Source organism: Podarcis bocagei (genome assembly GCF_964188305.1).
Source record: "Podarcis bocagei genome assembly, chromosome: 8".
Taxonomy (NCBI): Eukaryota; Metazoa; Chordata; class Lepidosauria; order Squamata; family Lacertidae; genus Podarcis; species Podarcis bocagei.
Genome location: NC_138133.1, coordinates 69,874,057 through 69,891,327, shown reverse-complemented (window position 1 = coordinate 69,891,327; position 17,271 = coordinate 69,874,057). Strand labels below are relative to the sequence as shown.

Sequence of the window (17,271 nt, the reverse complement as noted above, 5' to 3'; positions counted from 1 at the left end):
CAAGTGGGGAATGCATAGAAGATGTTTCAAAAAAAGGCTTGTTAGATCCACAATGGATATTTCCAAATGTTCATAGCTATTTGTGTGTATGCAAAGTTAAATTTGGAAGAGAAAAGGCCTGCTCCCATAGAATATTAGATCTGAAAATTCCACATTGCTATTTTAGAGAGCTCCTCATCTCAATCTATAATACTATGTATAATATATTATCAGCTTGGACATTTTTAGGGCTTGCTTTGTTTCAGTGGAGAGATCCATGAATAAAAATGAACTTTGATCCCACTGATTTCTATAGGACCAGTCAAGTTAATCCAGACTCTCTGGCTCAGCTAGTATTAGACTTTAGGTTCTTGCACTATAGTGACCTTGTTTGCATGTCATGATGACAAGAGTTAATGATTCACTATGGATGCGTTAAGCTGGGCTGTAGCATTATGTCTGAACCAGTGATGGGGGTTTGTTTTGCTCCAAACAAACCATGATCTGTAGGCAAAGTTTGGTCTTGATTTACAGATTGCATTTGGTTGAGTGAAACAAACCAGAGTCCCTGGTTGGGACATAATGCCAGGTTTGTTTCTCCTGCTTGTTGTTGGGGCAGAGCGAAGAAGCCAAGATCAGCTCTTTCATGATAAAGTTGACGATGGTTAATGATGATATGCAGACTGTACCAAAATAGTATTGCAGATGAGTCTAGAGCATGAAAATACCCTGCAGTGTTTGACAAACCAGTTTCATTGCCCTTTCGTTTAGGTTCTTCCAACCAAAATGTCTTACGCAGCAAATTTAAAAAATGTTATGAGCATGCAGAATCGGCAGAAGAAGGAAGAAGAACAAAATGTGCCATCTGAAGAATCGGAGAGTTCTAAGCCAGGCCCTTCGGCTCATGATCTTGCAGCACAGCTGAAAAGCAGTTTACTGGCAGAGATTGGACTGACCGAAAGTGAAGGTCCACCTCTGACATCCTTCAGGTACCATTACTTACGAAACAACACCTTTACTTTTACTCCTTTGTGCTCAATACTGCATAGCCAGGAGTGTTGCCACAAATGACTGCTTGGGATAGGCAACAGCAGCAGGAAAAAGAGAGAGGAAATGGCTGTGTTGTGAACACAGGGTTTCCATATTGGTTCTTATTCGATTTTATCATTGACCATTGCTTTTTGGTATTTGCATTGGTTTCGCAAGTGCCACTTTTCTTTGTACATTACCTTGCTATTTAATTAATATGCTTGTGATCAAGATAATCCTTGATGGAAACTGCAGAGAGATTGTCACTTGACTCTTCCCGCTAGAAACTTTGAGTTGTTTGGCAGCAACTGAACACAACATAATCCTAATTTTAACTTGCTTAGTATATAAAAGTAATCTCTGTTCTCCTGGTTCTTTTTTAATTTTTGTCTGCCAGGCCACAGTGCAGTTTTATGGGGATGGTTATTTCTCATGATATGCTGCTTGGACGTTGGCGGCTTTCCCTAGAGTTATTTGGAAGAGTGTTCATGGAAGATGTAGGAGCGGAACCAGGATCGGTATGTATCTTCTTGAATGAAGACTGCTAGATGGTTTTGTAGGCCTTTCCTTTTACTAATATATTGTTTCTCTTTGTAGATTTTGACTGAATTAGGTGGTTTTGAAGTAAAAGAATCTAAATTCCGCCGAGAAATGGAAAAACTGAGAAACCAACAATCTAGAGATTTAACACTAGAGGTAAGAAGTTTTAGTGCTATCCTTTTGAGTTTAGCTAGATTTAAAAGATGAACAGTTGTGGATATCCTGTTGCTCTTGCAATTACTTACCTCAGTAAATTAGGATGTAAAATGGTGGCCCAGCCATCCCATCACTGTGTATGCTGCAGCTGAAGGATGTTTTTGGGTGCTAGTGTGGCTGTATATCATATTTTCATTCTTTAGCTTGTCTGTTCTTCACTGTGTTCTCCTAATGTGTTTTCTAGGTTGATCGGGATAGAGATCTTCTAATTCAGCAGACGATGAGGCAGCTCAACAATCATTTTGGTCGCCGATGTGCTACAACTCCAATGGCTGTCCACAGGGTAAAGGTCACGTTTAAGGATGAGCCAGGAGAAGGCAGTGGTGTAGCAAGAAGCTTTTACACTGCCATTGCACAAGCTTTTTTGTCAAACGAGAAGCTGCCAAATCTGGACTGTATTCAGAATGCCAACAAAGGGACGCATACAAGTAAGTATATTGTAATAAATGTGTTATGTATAACATTGAAGACTTGGAACAGTGAAGCAGGATGAGGGGCAAGAAATTATGCAGGGATCTGCATTATCCTCAGGCTTTCAAATCATCATGAGGGGCACATCTGCTTATTTAACAGTAAAACTGAAGATGCTGAATTTTGCACTCAACACAAATCTGTGCACTTAAGGTGGTCACAATACACACAATTCTGATGGGGGAAAATCTGTATTCTCCATCAGTCCTTCTTTTAAACATAGTGTAGAACATTTTAGCATGAAATAAAGATGCCTGCAGAACGTTGGGTGCGTGGGTGGGAACAGGAAGAATTGTCAGACTGCCAGAATTCTTCTTTGGTTCTGTATTATTTCCATAGAATACAAGACAACAGATTCCTGCCTTGAGTCTATATGCTAAACTTCATCAAAGGGGAGTCAACTGAAGAAAGGAAAAGGAACAGGCAGGACTAAACAGGGGAAAGCAAATGGATTTTATTTTAGTTACATGCATTTGGCTTGGTTTTTGAGGCTTCAGCCAGTGAAGGGTTACATTTTAACCTTGTTTTCTTCAAATATTTTATGGTAAACTTCCAGTATTGTGTGGTGGTAGAAAAGAACTTGATGAACTAGCCTGATTTATTTATGTCTTTAAATCTTAATTTGGAATTGTGATTCCAAGCTAAATTTTGTGTTCTTCTCCCTCAGCCTTGGTTTCCACAGCTTCATGATCTTTCATAGTATTTGTAAGTGAGCATTGTTGCAAAAGTGAGCGTTGTTTACAAACCATAAGTATGTCTTGCCCCTTTAAGGTCTCATGCAGAGATTACGAAACCGAGGGGAGAGGGATCGGGAAAGGGAGCGTGAAAGAGAAATGAGGAGGAACAGCAGCGGCTTGCGAACTGGATCTCGGAGGGACAGGGATAGGTAAGTAGCTTTCTTTTGAAGTTAACTTCAAATCAGGAGACAATTTGGAATAATAAACTGCTCGTTCTCACCAGGAATTTCGTAGAAAGGCAGAAAATAAATCTCTAAATTAGCTGCTCCTCAGAAACAGGGACTCAAAAGTGAGCAAAAGAATTAACTAGGAAGCACCTGCCACTTTACTGGGACACATAACAAAATGTGGGGAAGGATGGGTTTAGCGCAGCAGGAGCGTACTCTCTAGTGCATTTGATGTGGACCTTTCGGAGAGCAAAGACAATTTCTGATGAATTGCTGTTGTTTTTAAGGGACTTTAGAAGGCAGCTCTCCATTGATACCAGACCTTTTAGACCCGCTTCAGAAGGGAATCCGAGTGATGACCCTGATCCTCTTCCAGCACATCGGCAGGCCCTGGGTGAAAGACTTTATCCCCGTGTACAAGCAATGCAACCTGTAAGGCTAATGTTCTCTTCTGTCTACTGTGGCGAAAATCATTCTTGTTTCTTAATATGTACTGTATTCCTCTTAAAAATTGGGTGTGTCTACATATCCTTGACATGTTGGGGAATAGTGAATAAGCTGAAGAATACAAAGAGTTTTGCCCTAGACCTGCAATTCTTTGTAGTTGTAGGGCCCCGTTAAGGATCCTGTACTCCCCTAGGCATAGGGCTTCAAGATGGATTCTAGTGGAGCAGCAGCTAAATATGTAACTGGATCCATACCCAGAGCTTCCGCCTCCCTTTAAATAAATGCAAAAGCCCACAAGCACCAGTTGCAGCAGGGGGCTGAATCCAGGGCAGCTGGAGAAGACTAGGGGAAAATGGAATATAAGATATTAATTTCTCGTTCCCAGGCATTCGCAAGCAAGATCACTGGCATGCTGTTGGAATTGTCTCCTGCTCAGCTGCTTCTGTTGCTTGCCAGTGAAGATTCTCTTCGAGCGAGAGTGGATGAAGCTATGGAACTCATTATTGCACATGGAAGGTAAACTAACGTTAGGGATAAATCCTTAAGGGAAAACTTTTTCAGATTGCGCCTGGCTTTGAGCTGTCACAGGGGAAAAATTGAATTAGATCTTTTGTGCATTGTAGCTCCTCTACACAATTCCTGTGGTTTTGTACTTGTTTTTCTTTGTTTTCCCACTGGAAAACTATGCGTTGGGTATTCAGAATATTGAGAAAGGAAGACAGATCATTTAGCAGCTAGTAAAATCCATCTGTGCCCGCTTTTCATATTTCTTGAAGGGGAAAAAAGAGTGATTTATTTTACTATATTACAGTAACATTTAAATTGAATTTTAAAGCATGACATTGACTCTGGTTAAATATTTTTCTTTCATTCTGTTCAAAAGGGAAAACGGAGCTGACAGTATCCTAGACCTTGGCTTGTTGGATTCTTCTGATAAAGTACAAGTAAGACAAATGTTTTAACAGTGCCTTTATTAGTTTACTGTTATGTGCATGGAATATGTTGGACTGTTTGCAAGAGGGAAAGATTCCTTCAGTCTAGTACTGTGGTGATGAAACTAAATTTTATTTAAACTTTTCCCTTTAACTAAGTGTGCAATTCCATTAACTTTACCATTTGTTTAATTCCCTTTTTTTACTTGGATGTGGTTTTGATAGACAACTTGTAACAGTGAAGAATATTTCAGTCTTCGTTAGTGTGCAGAAAAAAACACCCCTTTTTTACTTCTCTTTTTTTAAAAAAAGGAAAACAGAAAACGTCATGGTTCCAGTCGCAGTGTGGTAGACATGGAATTAGATGATACAGATGATGGCGATGACAATGCACCGCTGTTCTATCAACCTGGAAAGCGTGGCTTTTATACACCGAGGCCTGGCAAAAATACAGAAGCCAGACTAAATTGTTTCAGAAATATTGGCAGGTAAAATATTCTCTAGATTTGTGTGCATTGCTTTGTGTGAAAAAAAGTATAAAAGTAACGGTCATGAAAAGACGTAAGATTTTGCAATTCAGCACCAGGTTTACAATGATTTCAACTAGACTTTGAAAACATACCGTATTTTTCCGTGTATAAGACGAGCCCCAATTTTAAATTTTTTGGTTTAAAAACCTAGTCTTATACACGGAGAAATACGGTAATTGATCTCATTTGCTTGGATGGTCTTCTTTTGACTTGGTTTCTTCATCACTTTTTCTTTTTTAAAAAAACAAAACTTCTTGTTCTGATACGTTTTTTTTCTTCAGAATTCTAGGTTTATGCTTGCTACAGAATGAACTTTGCCCCATCACGTTAAATCGACATGTAATAAAAGTTCTTCTTGGCAGAAAGGTAAATTTGCATGTAAATCGTAAGAATAGTTAATTATAGGGCTGCAGTGTTATTTGATTAAAATTGCGGTGCTTGGTTTAAAATGTAGAGCTTGGTTAATTGGATATTGCCGCTATGTCACTCAACCTTCCATTTAAAGCAGTGATTCTTCCTCCCTCTTCTGTGTACTTTTTCCACCAGAAAATGGGAACTCCCTCCAGAGTTCCATGTTCAGGCTTCTTTCAGCATTAGGAAATTGTACTTTGTAGCCACCTCCAGGGCCCCTCAGGAAAAACTGTGACGTGCAAGCCTATTTCAAAGGGTGTTTCAGATCGTTAACCATTCTTAACCATGGGCGTAAGTTTGAATGGAGACATAGACCCAGATCAGACATGGCATAACATGAGAGAAAGCAGTGTGCCCTCCCTCCCTTATGGTGCCCTCTAGGCTTATCCTGATATTGTGGCTTGTATTCAAAAAAGTTTCCTGGCATGCACAGAAGTAGTAACTGTAATTTAGTGCAAGTCAGGAAAGCAGTGCCAAGGTTAGGTGTGCAAGGAGGGAGGAATGTTATGTCTGAACTAGGCACATTTGTTTCCTTATGAAAGAACAGAAGATTTGGACATAACGCTTCTTCTGACTAACTTGCTTGGTATGGCCACAATATTTGTAAAGCTTTTTGAAGTTCTTAACAGCAAAGCTGCTCAGTAGAGTAGCTGTCTTTGTGAGCTGACGAGAAAACTAAAAGTGATGTTTTACATGTGCATTTTATTTTCAGGTTAACTGGCATGATTTTGCTTTTTTCGATCCGGTAATGTATGAGAGTTTGCGGCAACTTATCCTCGCTTCCCAAAGTACAGATGCTGATGCAGTTTTTGCAGCAATGGACTTAGCATTTGCAATAGACCTATGCAAAGAGGAAGGCGGAGGACAGGTAAACAGCAGTTACCCCGTTACTCAGACCATTCACCCCTTTTTGCTATTAATTGGAAATGGATGGATGCTTCTGTAATATTAGTGGCCAGTTTAACAAAACATATGGCTGAGGAAAATCCCCCTTGGAATATGTTTTCATTATGTGAGGTAGTTCTAAGTATTTTAAGAAGTTGGATTTTTTATATCAAATATTCTTTTTCACAATATTTTCCTAGGTTGAACTTATCTCCAATGGTGTAAATATACCAGTCACTCCTCAAAACGTTTATGAATATGTCCGAAAATACGCAGAGCACAGAATGTTGGTAGTTGCAGAACAACCTCTACACGTAAGTAGTACCGTTGAAAGGCGTTGGCTTACTTTGATGTTTTCTTACTCACATTTGATAATTTGCATAGAACTGTGTCTTTGAATCGATACATCACAATTCCTGCGCAGTCCCTGAAACTGAGCAAACAACAGTTGCCAAGAGGGTTTCTACTGCTCACCTGCAGGATTATAATGCCCCTGTGAAATTTACAAATAGCACAGGAAGTGCTGGTCTTCCTTATGATTTGAGTGTGAGCATATTATTCTTCAGGCTCTGCTCTCCTAGTTTCTCCCCTTTTGGAGGAAGGAGGCCAGGTGTTTTTTTTTTCCAGCTGTCACTTCTGACAGCTGGTGCAAGTTGACTTTTTAGTTTGTTTGGCCATTCAATCAGGAAAAAGAGAAGTAGAAATTTTGTATTAATACCTTGAGATGAAAAAAGTATCTCGCTTGATGTTTGTGATTATAATAACTTTCTGGGTGGTGAAGGTGCTGCCTTATTGGCCGGTGATTCCTATGCAGAAGTAAACACAAGCCATGTCATGAGGAACAAATGGGACCCCTGCTACAACTCAACATGCTAGAAATCAGGTGTCCACAAATGTTGGCTGACCTTAATAGCCAGGCCAAAGCTTGTAAACACCAAGGGTTGGAGCCAATGTTAGTAATACTTGGAATAGACCCATGGAAATTAAGGGGCATTGCTTACTTATGTCCAGCAGCTTCAGTACTCTTGAGTAGAACTTTGTTTGCTGCAACCTCAAGATTCTGCCTCTCCTCTTGTTCCTGACCTTGCTCTGTCCCTCTACATGAGGCCGTGTAAAGTTCTCAGTTCTCCTCCACAACTCAGAAAGCCCAGTACAACCCCGTCGCCAAGCTCCATCTTCCGAGTGCAGGGCTCCCTTCATAATGCTTGCCAGAAGACAATAGCTCACTTGCCATGACACACAGATTTATCTGCCAGTCATTGGTTCTTTCCATCTAGTTGTGCAGTAACCAGCCAATATGCGGTTCCTGGTAGTGTTTAAGTTAAAATTATTGTGGCTTTTTCAGGCAATGAGGAAAGGTCTGCTGGATGTACTTCCAAAGAATTCATTAGAAGACTTAACAGCAGAGGATTTCAGGCTTCTCGTAAATGGCTGTGGTGAAGTTAATGTGCAAATGCTAATCAGCTTTACGTCCTTCAATGATGAATCAGGTATGAAAATCTTTCTGTAATCTTTTAGTCGTGCAGCAGTAATATTGCTCCAGACTGCTTCCCCCCCTGCATATTGGTTAGACAAATGCAATGTTTCCTGAAGCATGCAGACTATGGGGGAAATTCAGTGTGAGCAAGCATTTGTGTTTGCCTGATGGAATGATCTCCCCTCTCCTCCTGCCACATGCTGATCTAGGGGTTCTTCCGGCCCTCCAGAATAGGTTTTGGGGGACTGAAGAGGGAGAGAAAGCCCTGTTGCCCTAGTGGGAATCCTTGCTCAGAGTGCTAGCAGAATGGGTTGGTTGCATCCAGCCCCGTGTCTCTCCATTGTATTTGGAGATTTTTGCAGATCTACAAAAATCACAGTGCAGATGGCCTATCCGTTTCTCCTTCACACCAGTCTCTTCAGACCTTTCTAATATAAACTATTACTTGCGTACTAAAAGTAGTCTAGTGAAACCATGTCCTTGGATCCCTCTGCCTGCTCTTATTGGCATTTTAATTCACAGTTGGTTGTTTCTATTTGCACAACCAGAGTATTTCCATTAAGTCCACTTTCTGATATCCACAACTAAATGTTATTATCTGCCTGCTCTTCTGTTAATTTATTTCATTTTTGAACAGGAGAAAACGCTGAAAAGCTTTTGCAGTTCAAACGTTGGTTTTGGTCCATAGTTGAGAAGATGAGTATGACTGAAAGGCAAGATCTAGTAAGTATTCTTTCTTTTGGTCAACATATGGGATTTGTTAATCCCTGTTGGTACTAGATGACTCCACATTGGGGAGAAAAACAAGTTTCTTATTTTAACTACCCCAGTATGGTATCATTTCCTCCTGGGCCCAAAGAGCAACTTCAATCACTCAGGAGTTTGGGATTTGGAGTCTCTTCAAGATTGGTTCCTCCTGGTACATTTCAAACCTCTTTTGAAGCTGAGGGGGGAGTATCAAAATCAGGCTACAATATAATACAGAGTCTGCCATAAAAAAAGAAAATCAGTAACATTTCCCCTTGGGCGTTATTTCTGATTTCAACATTTGAGTTTTTTAAAAGACTGGACAATGAGAATCTCGAGTGGATTACTTTTAGTTACTCTCATAAAACTAATAATGAGATGGTCATTTTCTGAAATGCTTCACATTTGTTATCTGAGCATTGTAGATTTCTGTTACTGGTTATTAACCAATTCAAGCTCTGTGTTAATTATTTTTTCTACCATAGAGCTCCATTATTTGTGGAAAAACAAAGACTCAAAGATGGTGCTGACAGATAACATCTTAAATATTGTTTGAATCAACAGGATTTTGGCATAAAGGGATGTAACATTAGTAACAACGAAGTGTGGACATGAGGGACTAGGCTAGTGCCTTAAATGTTCCCAGTAAATTAGAGTATTGAAGTATTTAAACCTGCTGCCTGCTTCCCAAAGCCCAGAGCACAATGCTCTGATGGGGTCCAAGAGTCCTCCCTCCACATGCCCAAAGGCCGATTCTCATGTGTGTGACGTCAGGACGTCATGTATGCAACGTCTCCCCCCCCCCCATTGCCCTTGGAAGCTGGCGCCTCTGGCCCTAACTGTCCCTCTACGATAAATTTCACCGCATGCCACTGAAATATAAAATTGGCATGTGAATTCCCCCCTCCCCAAATCATTAACAGGTCACTGTTTATTTGCACCTTAGGTTTATTTCTGGACGTCAAGCCCATCCTTGCCTGCTAGCGAAGAAGGATTTCAGCCCATGCCATCCATCACGATAAGGCCGCCAGATGACCAACACCTTCCTACAGCGAACACTTGTATTTCTCGCCTTTATGTCCCTCTGTATTCTTCTAAACAGATTCTCAAGCAGAAGTTGCTACTCGCCATTAAGACCAAAAATTTTGGTTTTGTGTAGAGTATAAAAAGTGTGTATTGCTGTGTAATATTAATAGCTAGTTTTTTTGTAGATTTTCCATTTGTCTATAAAAGTTTATGAAAGTTAATGCTGTCATACTCTCCCTGCTGGTATTGCAATGACTAAATGCAACATTCCTGTATTGAGTTTGCAACCCAAGGGGCCGAAGGAGCACTAGCAATGTCGGACTGTAACCATTTGCTAGTTGCCGGCTTCCTGGCCAACCCCAGCCAAAGATGACAGCAGAACAATATAAATTACACTGTGATTTAGCTTTTTGCCGGGGGAGGGTGGGGAAGGAATATGTAAAATGTTCTAAGAAAATTCACTGCTGCCTTTGTGGAAAGTGCTTCAGCAAAGGTTCATGTATAGAGGGAGTAGGGAATTTCAAAATAAAAGATGAAGTATGTTCTGTGTTTTATTTTAACTTTTTTTTTTAATGGTGTTTAATTTTGTGGTTGGCTGCAGTTGTGCATCATGTATATTGAACTTGTAAAAAGTTCTTGCCAGTTAGAGCTAAGAGTTGAAATCATTCACGTTTGCTTACAAAAAAACCACTGCCATTGCAAGTTTTGTCTCTTTGCATTGGACTCTGGCACACAAATACCACCACTAATGTTTTGCATGTAATCTGTATACCTTAGTGAGGATCTTTTTGTACATAACAAGGAAGCCAATGCACAGTATTTAATCGTTCACAATCAACATTTTTGTATCCCTCTTTCCTCGAGCAATCAGTCAGAAGGTTGTTCCACTTCCAACTCCAACCTGGACACTTGTTCTGCTGTGTCTCAGACTGTTTAAAATTTCAGCCTAGGCACTACCTGGTAACTGTAAAATGTTTATAAGATCATGATTATTTGAAGGTACATTTTGAAGAAATTTAATGTTCGTGAGCAGCTTAACTACTTTTGTATCTAGCCTTTTTTAAGTATCTTGTTACAGTTTTTAATAAATTACAGACAAAAGTACAAAGTCATACTGAAGAAACAATAGTTTTTATTTATATAGCCTGTATAATCCTAGTTATCACCACACACCACAGTCATTCACTAAGCCACTCTAAATTGCATAAGTGAATAAAACTCATTCTCATCTTCAGTCGAAATGGAAGGAGTTCAGCCCACATTTTACAGTTAGCAGAACTGCCCTGCCCTGGCAAGCTCTCTTGTTTTCACCAGGCTGTACAAGATGGAGGCGTAATGTAGTTTTGTTCAATCAGCACAAAGAAAAGTTTGCCAAATGTATTGTGGTGCGCTGAGTGCTTGCTTTTTTTTTTTAATTAAACATTTTTACAATGAAGGGGAGAGAGTCCTCTTGTATTTCAGTACGCCAGGGTCCCATTTTGTTTAGTTCTTAAGTGATGTCCGAAAGGGGGAGGCTCTGTGTTGTTGCTTGCTCACCATCTCCTACTAGACATAAAGCTCTTTCCATTATGATTGTTTGGCTTCAGTTGTTCCCCTGTCCCCGTGGTTCTTGGCTGGGGGGTGGGTGGGGAGAGAACAGCACATCGCTGCAAACTTGCTTAAATTTCTACCAAAGTGGAAAACTGCTCCTCTCCCCCACTCACCCTTAACAACAGCATTCAAGCCCCTTTCTGCCTTAGCTTAAAAATAGAATGGCTGCCTTCTACAGAAAAATCTAACTCTGACAGGCCTTGGGGAAGCTCGCTAGAGCACATCTCTGACCTCCATGCAGTAGACTCTGAAGACTGTTTGTTCTCTTAAAGGTGACTGTGCCAGACTTGTATAGTTAGGGAATAACTGCAGGTGCTTTAAAAAAATATTCCCCCCCCCCCTGCATGTATTGATGAACTAATTAGTTTCCCCTTTGACAGCCCTTTGAGGGATAAGGATGGAGTTTCTGGTGATGTATTCAGTGGATATAAAGTTTTGGATTCTGTTCCTGAATCTGCTACTGGCTTTTATGGCAAGTTACTTAATGTCTCTGGGCCTCTTACTCACATTCTGTAAAATAATGATAGCTACCTACCTCACTGAGGTGTTGAGGCTTAATAAGGTTAATCTCTTCCAGAGCCCTCTTATGAAAGGCTGTGTATATTGTAAAGTATTGTTATATATAACCTGTGTATATATAGCATATCCATATGTTATATGTATAATTATGTATATAACATAGCTGTTTTACAACAATCACAGCAGGATAAAACTACACAGTCAACAAGCCCGATATAGTAGCCTAAAAAGAAAATATATACATGTAGAAAACACTTTGCTGATACTCTAACCGAAGGGGAAAGCTAGAATGATTTATGCTGTAGTCATTGACTCAAGATGTATATGTAGCTATATAAATAGCTTTTCTCTGTATATTTGAACAGTATCAAGCTTTTCATAAGAAATGTTTATTAAAATTGTACACCACATTGCTGTCTGGCTTAAGTTAGTTTCTTTTAAATATGTGGTATAGAGTAAAAGAAAAAGCAGTAGGAAAACTTTAGTTCTTTGAAGCTAGATGTGGTTTCTTCGATTGTGTATTGCAACACACAGTGCTGGTTTGAAAGCTGATACTAATGCTCCCAGATTTCAAAATGGAACTGGGTTTCTTCTCAAGCCTGTTTCCCTGGTAGTTATTGAGCCCATTGGCTTGAAGTTAACATGTGTGAGTCACTTTGGCCTGCTGACCATGGGTTCTTGGTCTTCTGCCAGGAGATGGTGTCAGGGGGTAGGGAAGGGGGTCGTCTGTCACCATCATCCATAAGGACAATGTGAGAGAGGGTCAAGCACTGCAGCCTGTGTGTTCACAATTATTCACTGTATATTGCTTGATTTTGTTATTTTTCCATTAGTTAAGCCTAACCTGAGATGGAGTGAGCAGCAAATGTTAAATGGGGCCTCAGTCTTTCAAGCAGACATATGATGCAAAAATTGTCTCATTTTGCAAGCAGCAGTTTGAAACTAAATATAAACTTGTTTAGATATCTAACAACTGCTATCTTACATATCCTTTACTGTTTGGCAAGCAGGCCTGCGCTACCCAACTGAAACAGGCAAATGTAAGAGCAAACATATTTATCACAGTACGAAGGATTTGAGATGGGACATTTAATAGTAAAGACACCAGTAAATCATCACATGTAAATCCCTGAAATAAGCATCTTGGTAAACTGAAAAGTACAGTACAAGTACTGCAAAGAAAGACAAATAAGAATTATGCGGCAGATAAGCCTTCACCAATGCTAAGATGGTTTGGAATACAGCTCTCCATTCACCCCTGCCATTATGTGCCAAGGGGTTTGTGAAAGTTGCAGGAGATGGATATTTTATTTCACTCTACCAGGCACCTGCAAGCAAGAGTGATCTTCAAACGATTGAAATATACATGAAATCCATTTGTTTTAAGGCTCTCTAGCTTCCTAGGTGAACTGATTTACTCTGGTCTTGGTGGAGTTGATTCTTTATAGTCTTATGCACTTCCATCTATGACATCATCTTCAGTGCACTGCATGACCCACAAAAGTGCTGCATGAGTTTTAGGATATATTTTTTTAAAAACAAGTCTGGTATGCATCCCAGATAAATGTTTGAATACCACTGGATGAAATCTTTTGAGACTCCTTACACTGCAAGAATTTCAACACAATCTTCCAAAAGCTTTTTTGGCTGGCCAGACACTGAGCAAAGGTCAACTTTGGAACCAAAGAGAGGTCAACAACAGATGGTGATTATTGCCGAATGAGATAATGCCCAACCCTCTTTGCAGGGTCATATACCTAAGTAAATACTTTTAGCGAAGGAGTGTCCATTCAAGTTACCTTGGAGGCTGAGATGGGCATATGGTTTTGCGATGTCATCTTTCAGCGGAACATTTCTTGAGTCATCCCTCTGGCTTGGATTGCAGTCATTAAGTTATAAACAGGATGACAAATTAATCCTCTAGGTTTACAGCTTTATGTATAGTCTACAGACATGTATATAGCCTATAGCTTTTCAGAGCTTTGAAGGTGGTAATAGACTCAGAGGGTAGACTTCACTGTTGCGCTATTACCATGGCTCCATCAGCACAAGCATTTCAGCTTGCTAGGTGGAACGATCTTGCTGCCTCCCCCCTGTGAGTTTTGAGGGCTCTCCTGACCCCCTAGAGCTGATTTGGGGGGCCCATGGGGGAGAAGAGGGGAGATTGTTCTCGTAGTAGTGCACTCCTCTCACTAGCGCAACTGTTTAGCTGAATCCATACCACAGAACCAGAGAGTTTGGAAGGGACTTTGTCTAGTCAAAGTGCCTCCCAATGTAAGAAATGAACTTCATTTCAACAAAATATTACAATTCTGAGCAATTGATCATACAACTGAACACTACCTTAAAAAGAATACTGGAACAAGAAAGTTTTAGTCACGTATCTGAATCTCAGCAAGGAGGGGTGTCTGCCTAATTTCAGTTGGCAGGGAGTTCCACAGGTTTGGTACCACCATACTGAAAGCAGTGTCACTGCAGTTCCTCCTCCTTGGATGTTCTGCTCCTTGGTGCTTGAGTGTTATTTGTGGCCAGGAGTGTCTCTTTTCTAACCAGAGGGTACTTTTGCTACACCCTCTCCTGATAAACAAGTAACAGACCACTGTGATACATGCCCTACTAACCTCAAGACTGCACCATAGGCCTGCCTTTGAATGTTCAGAAATGACAACTGATCCAAAGTGCAGCTGAATGATTACTAGGCATGCCAAAGAGACCGCAGGATACCAGTCCTCAGAAGAGCCGCTCTGGTTACCAATGAGGTTCCAGGCCGAATACCAAGTGCTACTTTTAACATATAATCTCATGCCTTCTTCCATATGTTCTCTGCTTAAAATTTCTCTTCATGCTGTCAGTTGATTTCCAGTAAGGCAGCTTACCATTGGAAGGATATATATCGAGAGCTACTTGAGTGCTTTGTAGGATTAGGTCCCTACTTTCACTATTGTTATTTTTACTATTTGTAGTCTCTCCGTTATCAAGTACAGACCAGTTACACCCCTGTACACGATGGTCAGGGGGAAGGGCAAAGCTGTGGTCGGCCTCTTTAGAACTGAGGGAGCCATTTCTGGTCACCAGAAGCACCAACTCAGTCAAAAGAGACATTGCCTTTTCTAATTTGCTGTTAATTTCCTCCACTGTTCTTGCAGTTAGCAGACAGTGGTCCTTGAGTATTTCCGCATAGAGCGGTGCCCTCTGTGATAGTAGTTCATGGGATAGTTCATGGGCGCTCGTCTCAGCATTCTCCCCTGGGTGATCTCCACCCATTAAAGCGTCCTCACCTACCTGGGAATGTGCTCTGTTGGATGTGGTAGGTTCTGAATTCTGTCCTCTTACGAAATCATCCAGTTACCCTGCTTGCACTTCTGCTGTGGGCTCACTTGTGGAGATGAGACCAGTCGCTTCTTTTTCCTAGTCATTTCCCTGGAGATGCAGCCACTACTAATTTCTGCTGTAAATCGGAAAGCTCGGCGTCCTCCCAAAATAGAGCAATTAATCGCCACTCCTGCTGATAATTAGTTGGTAGACTGAGTCGAGCTGGAGCTAATTAAGGCTTTCCCCGAGACTTTCCAGGACTTTCTCTAAGACTTTTAACTTGAGCTTTTAACTCAAGCTTTGTGAATATATTAGTTAAGGAAAAGCTGCCAAATGTTGTAGATAAAATTTGGCTGAGATGACAGGCAGAATCCGTGACCAAGGAAAAGAGACAGCGGAAGAAGAATGGAGAAAATTCAAAAGTTACCTTAAGGACTATTATAAACTCAATGAATGTTAGAGTGTTTTGGTTCTTAGGAACAAAGGGATACAGTGACATAAGGTCAGAATATAGAGATGACTAAGATGACTGAGGTTGGAAAGTAACAACTGGGAGTTGCTATAAAATTATAGACATTGGGATGCAGAAAGGGGGGGTATGGGGAAGTCCCAGAAAAGAGGTTTATGAAAATATGTTATGAATTTATACGTGTATGTTTGTTTTCTTAAGTGTTTGTCTGTTTTTTAAAATTTGTAAAACCAATAAAAATCTTTAAAAAAAAAAACACAAATGTTGTAGATAAAATACTGAGGCTGATAAAAACTGAATAAAAACTGATAAAACTAATAAAAACTGCACAAGTAATGCGGAGCTCAAGTCGATGCTTCCACTAATGACGGTTCTCGGGAATGGTGGAAGGAGAAAGAATTTGCCCATGTGAAGACCATCAGGTGGAAACTCTTACACATATGGTTCTTAAATGTAAACTATATGTTGATCTCTGCCAGCAGTTCCTAGATCAACTCTGCATCCCAAATGGAAACCAGAGTTAGAGGTCATACATTTTCTATTATTGGGGAATAATCAGGAGCTCACCAAGTTAGTGGCTAAATATCTTTATCTGGTTTTTTGTTGTCGAAACACATTGCAGATGTCTGATCTCCCTGGAGACCTAGAGATGCAATGTTAGACTGCTTTGCCTCTTTCATTTGACAAATGTTTTGTGTCACTGGGAAGGCAGGAATTCTGTATTGATTTGCTTATGGATGTTTGTATGTGATGCCAATAAAAGATTTGATGGTGATGATGATATGTTCTCTGTATGCCTTGTGATCTTCAAATATCCTTTTGTGCATATTATCTTGGCAACTGATGCTTTCCAACAGAGGCTGTCAATTGAAATAATGACCATCTAGCAATGAGAGGAGCCAGCTTCCAGATCCTCATAAGTTTACTGCACTTAAAACAGCTCAAACTCTATTCCTATATATTACTTATATGAAATCACATTTGCTATTCTGTTGTCCATTCACCCCATTTGGAGAGATCCTCGGGAAGCTTTTTGCCATTAATTTTTGTTTTGACAACTCTGATCCCTTCAAAACACTTTGGGCACTGTAGTTTAACCTTCACAGAGCTACAATTCCTTAACAAACTACTGGGCCTGTAATTCTCTGTTGGTTGAAATGTGCTTAAAATGGGTTTTAAAGATATAGGCGTGTACACAGCCCAATCTGGTGTCCTTCAAAAGCTTGGTCAAGTTCAATCTCTGCATCTTCAGGTAGAACTAATAAGTGCTCTTAAGGGGGCAAGATCCTCTGGGATGATCAGTTTAGCATAATAACAGATCTATCATCTAGTCCAAACCCCAAGCAATGCAGAAATCTCAACTGAAGCACCCATGGCTGACGGGTGAACATGCAAACGTGCATGCACACGAAAGCTCATACCAAGAACTAACTTAGTTGGTCTTTAAGGTGCTACTGGAAGGAATTTTTTTATTATGCAAACTCGATTGCATGTTAAAACAATATTTTACATACCTTCCAGTTCACATTTTTTTAAGCTTAAACTTCTTCCCGGCCACTGAGGCAGAGCGCTGAATTCAGACGGGTTATTCATTAATTTAATTTTTGTTTGTCTCGACCTGTGTCTGCGCCTTGACTTAAAGGACGACGAGGAGGAGGAGGAGAGACTCAGTTTTGCAGAGGGAGCGCGAGCATTTGCCTTCCCTTTCGGCCGCACACAATCCCGCCTCCGGGAGGAGGAGCCTCCGAGTCGTGGTCTCTTCCGACGCCGCTGCCCTTGCAGGTCCG

At 40.5% G+C, this 17,271-nt stretch overlaps 1 protein-coding gene across 8 annotated transcripts in view; it reads left to right on the top strand.

The window, feature by feature from the left end:
* UBR5 (ubiquitin protein ligase E3 component n-recognin 5) overlaps positions 1-10,706 on the top strand; it is a 66,976-nt gene extending 56,270 nt beyond the window's left edge. For 7 of the 8 annotated variants that reach the window (XM_081204262.1, XM_081204264.1, XM_081204263.1 and 4 more), the window contains 15 exons: positions 751-968; positions 1,406-1,526; positions 1,606-1,704; positions 1,949-2,192; positions 3,007-3,121; positions 3,427-3,571; positions 3,972-4,102; positions 4,470-4,530; positions 4,831-5,006; positions 5,330-5,414; positions 6,172-6,327; positions 6,545-6,658; positions 7,690-7,834; positions 8,459-8,544; positions 9,515-10,706. In XM_081204262.1, the coding sequence (XP_081060388.1) occupies positions 751-968; positions 1,406-1,526; positions 1,606-1,704; positions 1,949-2,192; positions 3,007-3,121; positions 3,427-3,571; positions 3,972-4,102; positions 4,470-4,530; positions 4,831-5,006; positions 5,330-5,414; positions 6,172-6,327; positions 6,545-6,658; positions 7,690-7,834; positions 8,459-8,544; positions 9,515-9,727 (2,109 nt within the window). In that variant the 3' untranslated portion in view covers positions 9,728-10,706. The remainder of the gene's footprint in view (positions 1-750; positions 969-1,405; positions 1,527-1,605; positions 1,705-1,948; positions 2,193-3,006; positions 3,122-3,426; positions 3,572-3,971; positions 4,103-4,469; positions 4,531-4,830; positions 5,007-5,329; positions 5,415-6,171; positions 6,328-6,544; positions 6,659-7,689; positions 7,835-8,458; positions 8,545-9,514) is intronic. The other variant, XM_081204260.1, reaches the window with a different exon arrangement.
* Positions 10,707-17,271: the final 6,565 nt, after the last annotated feature.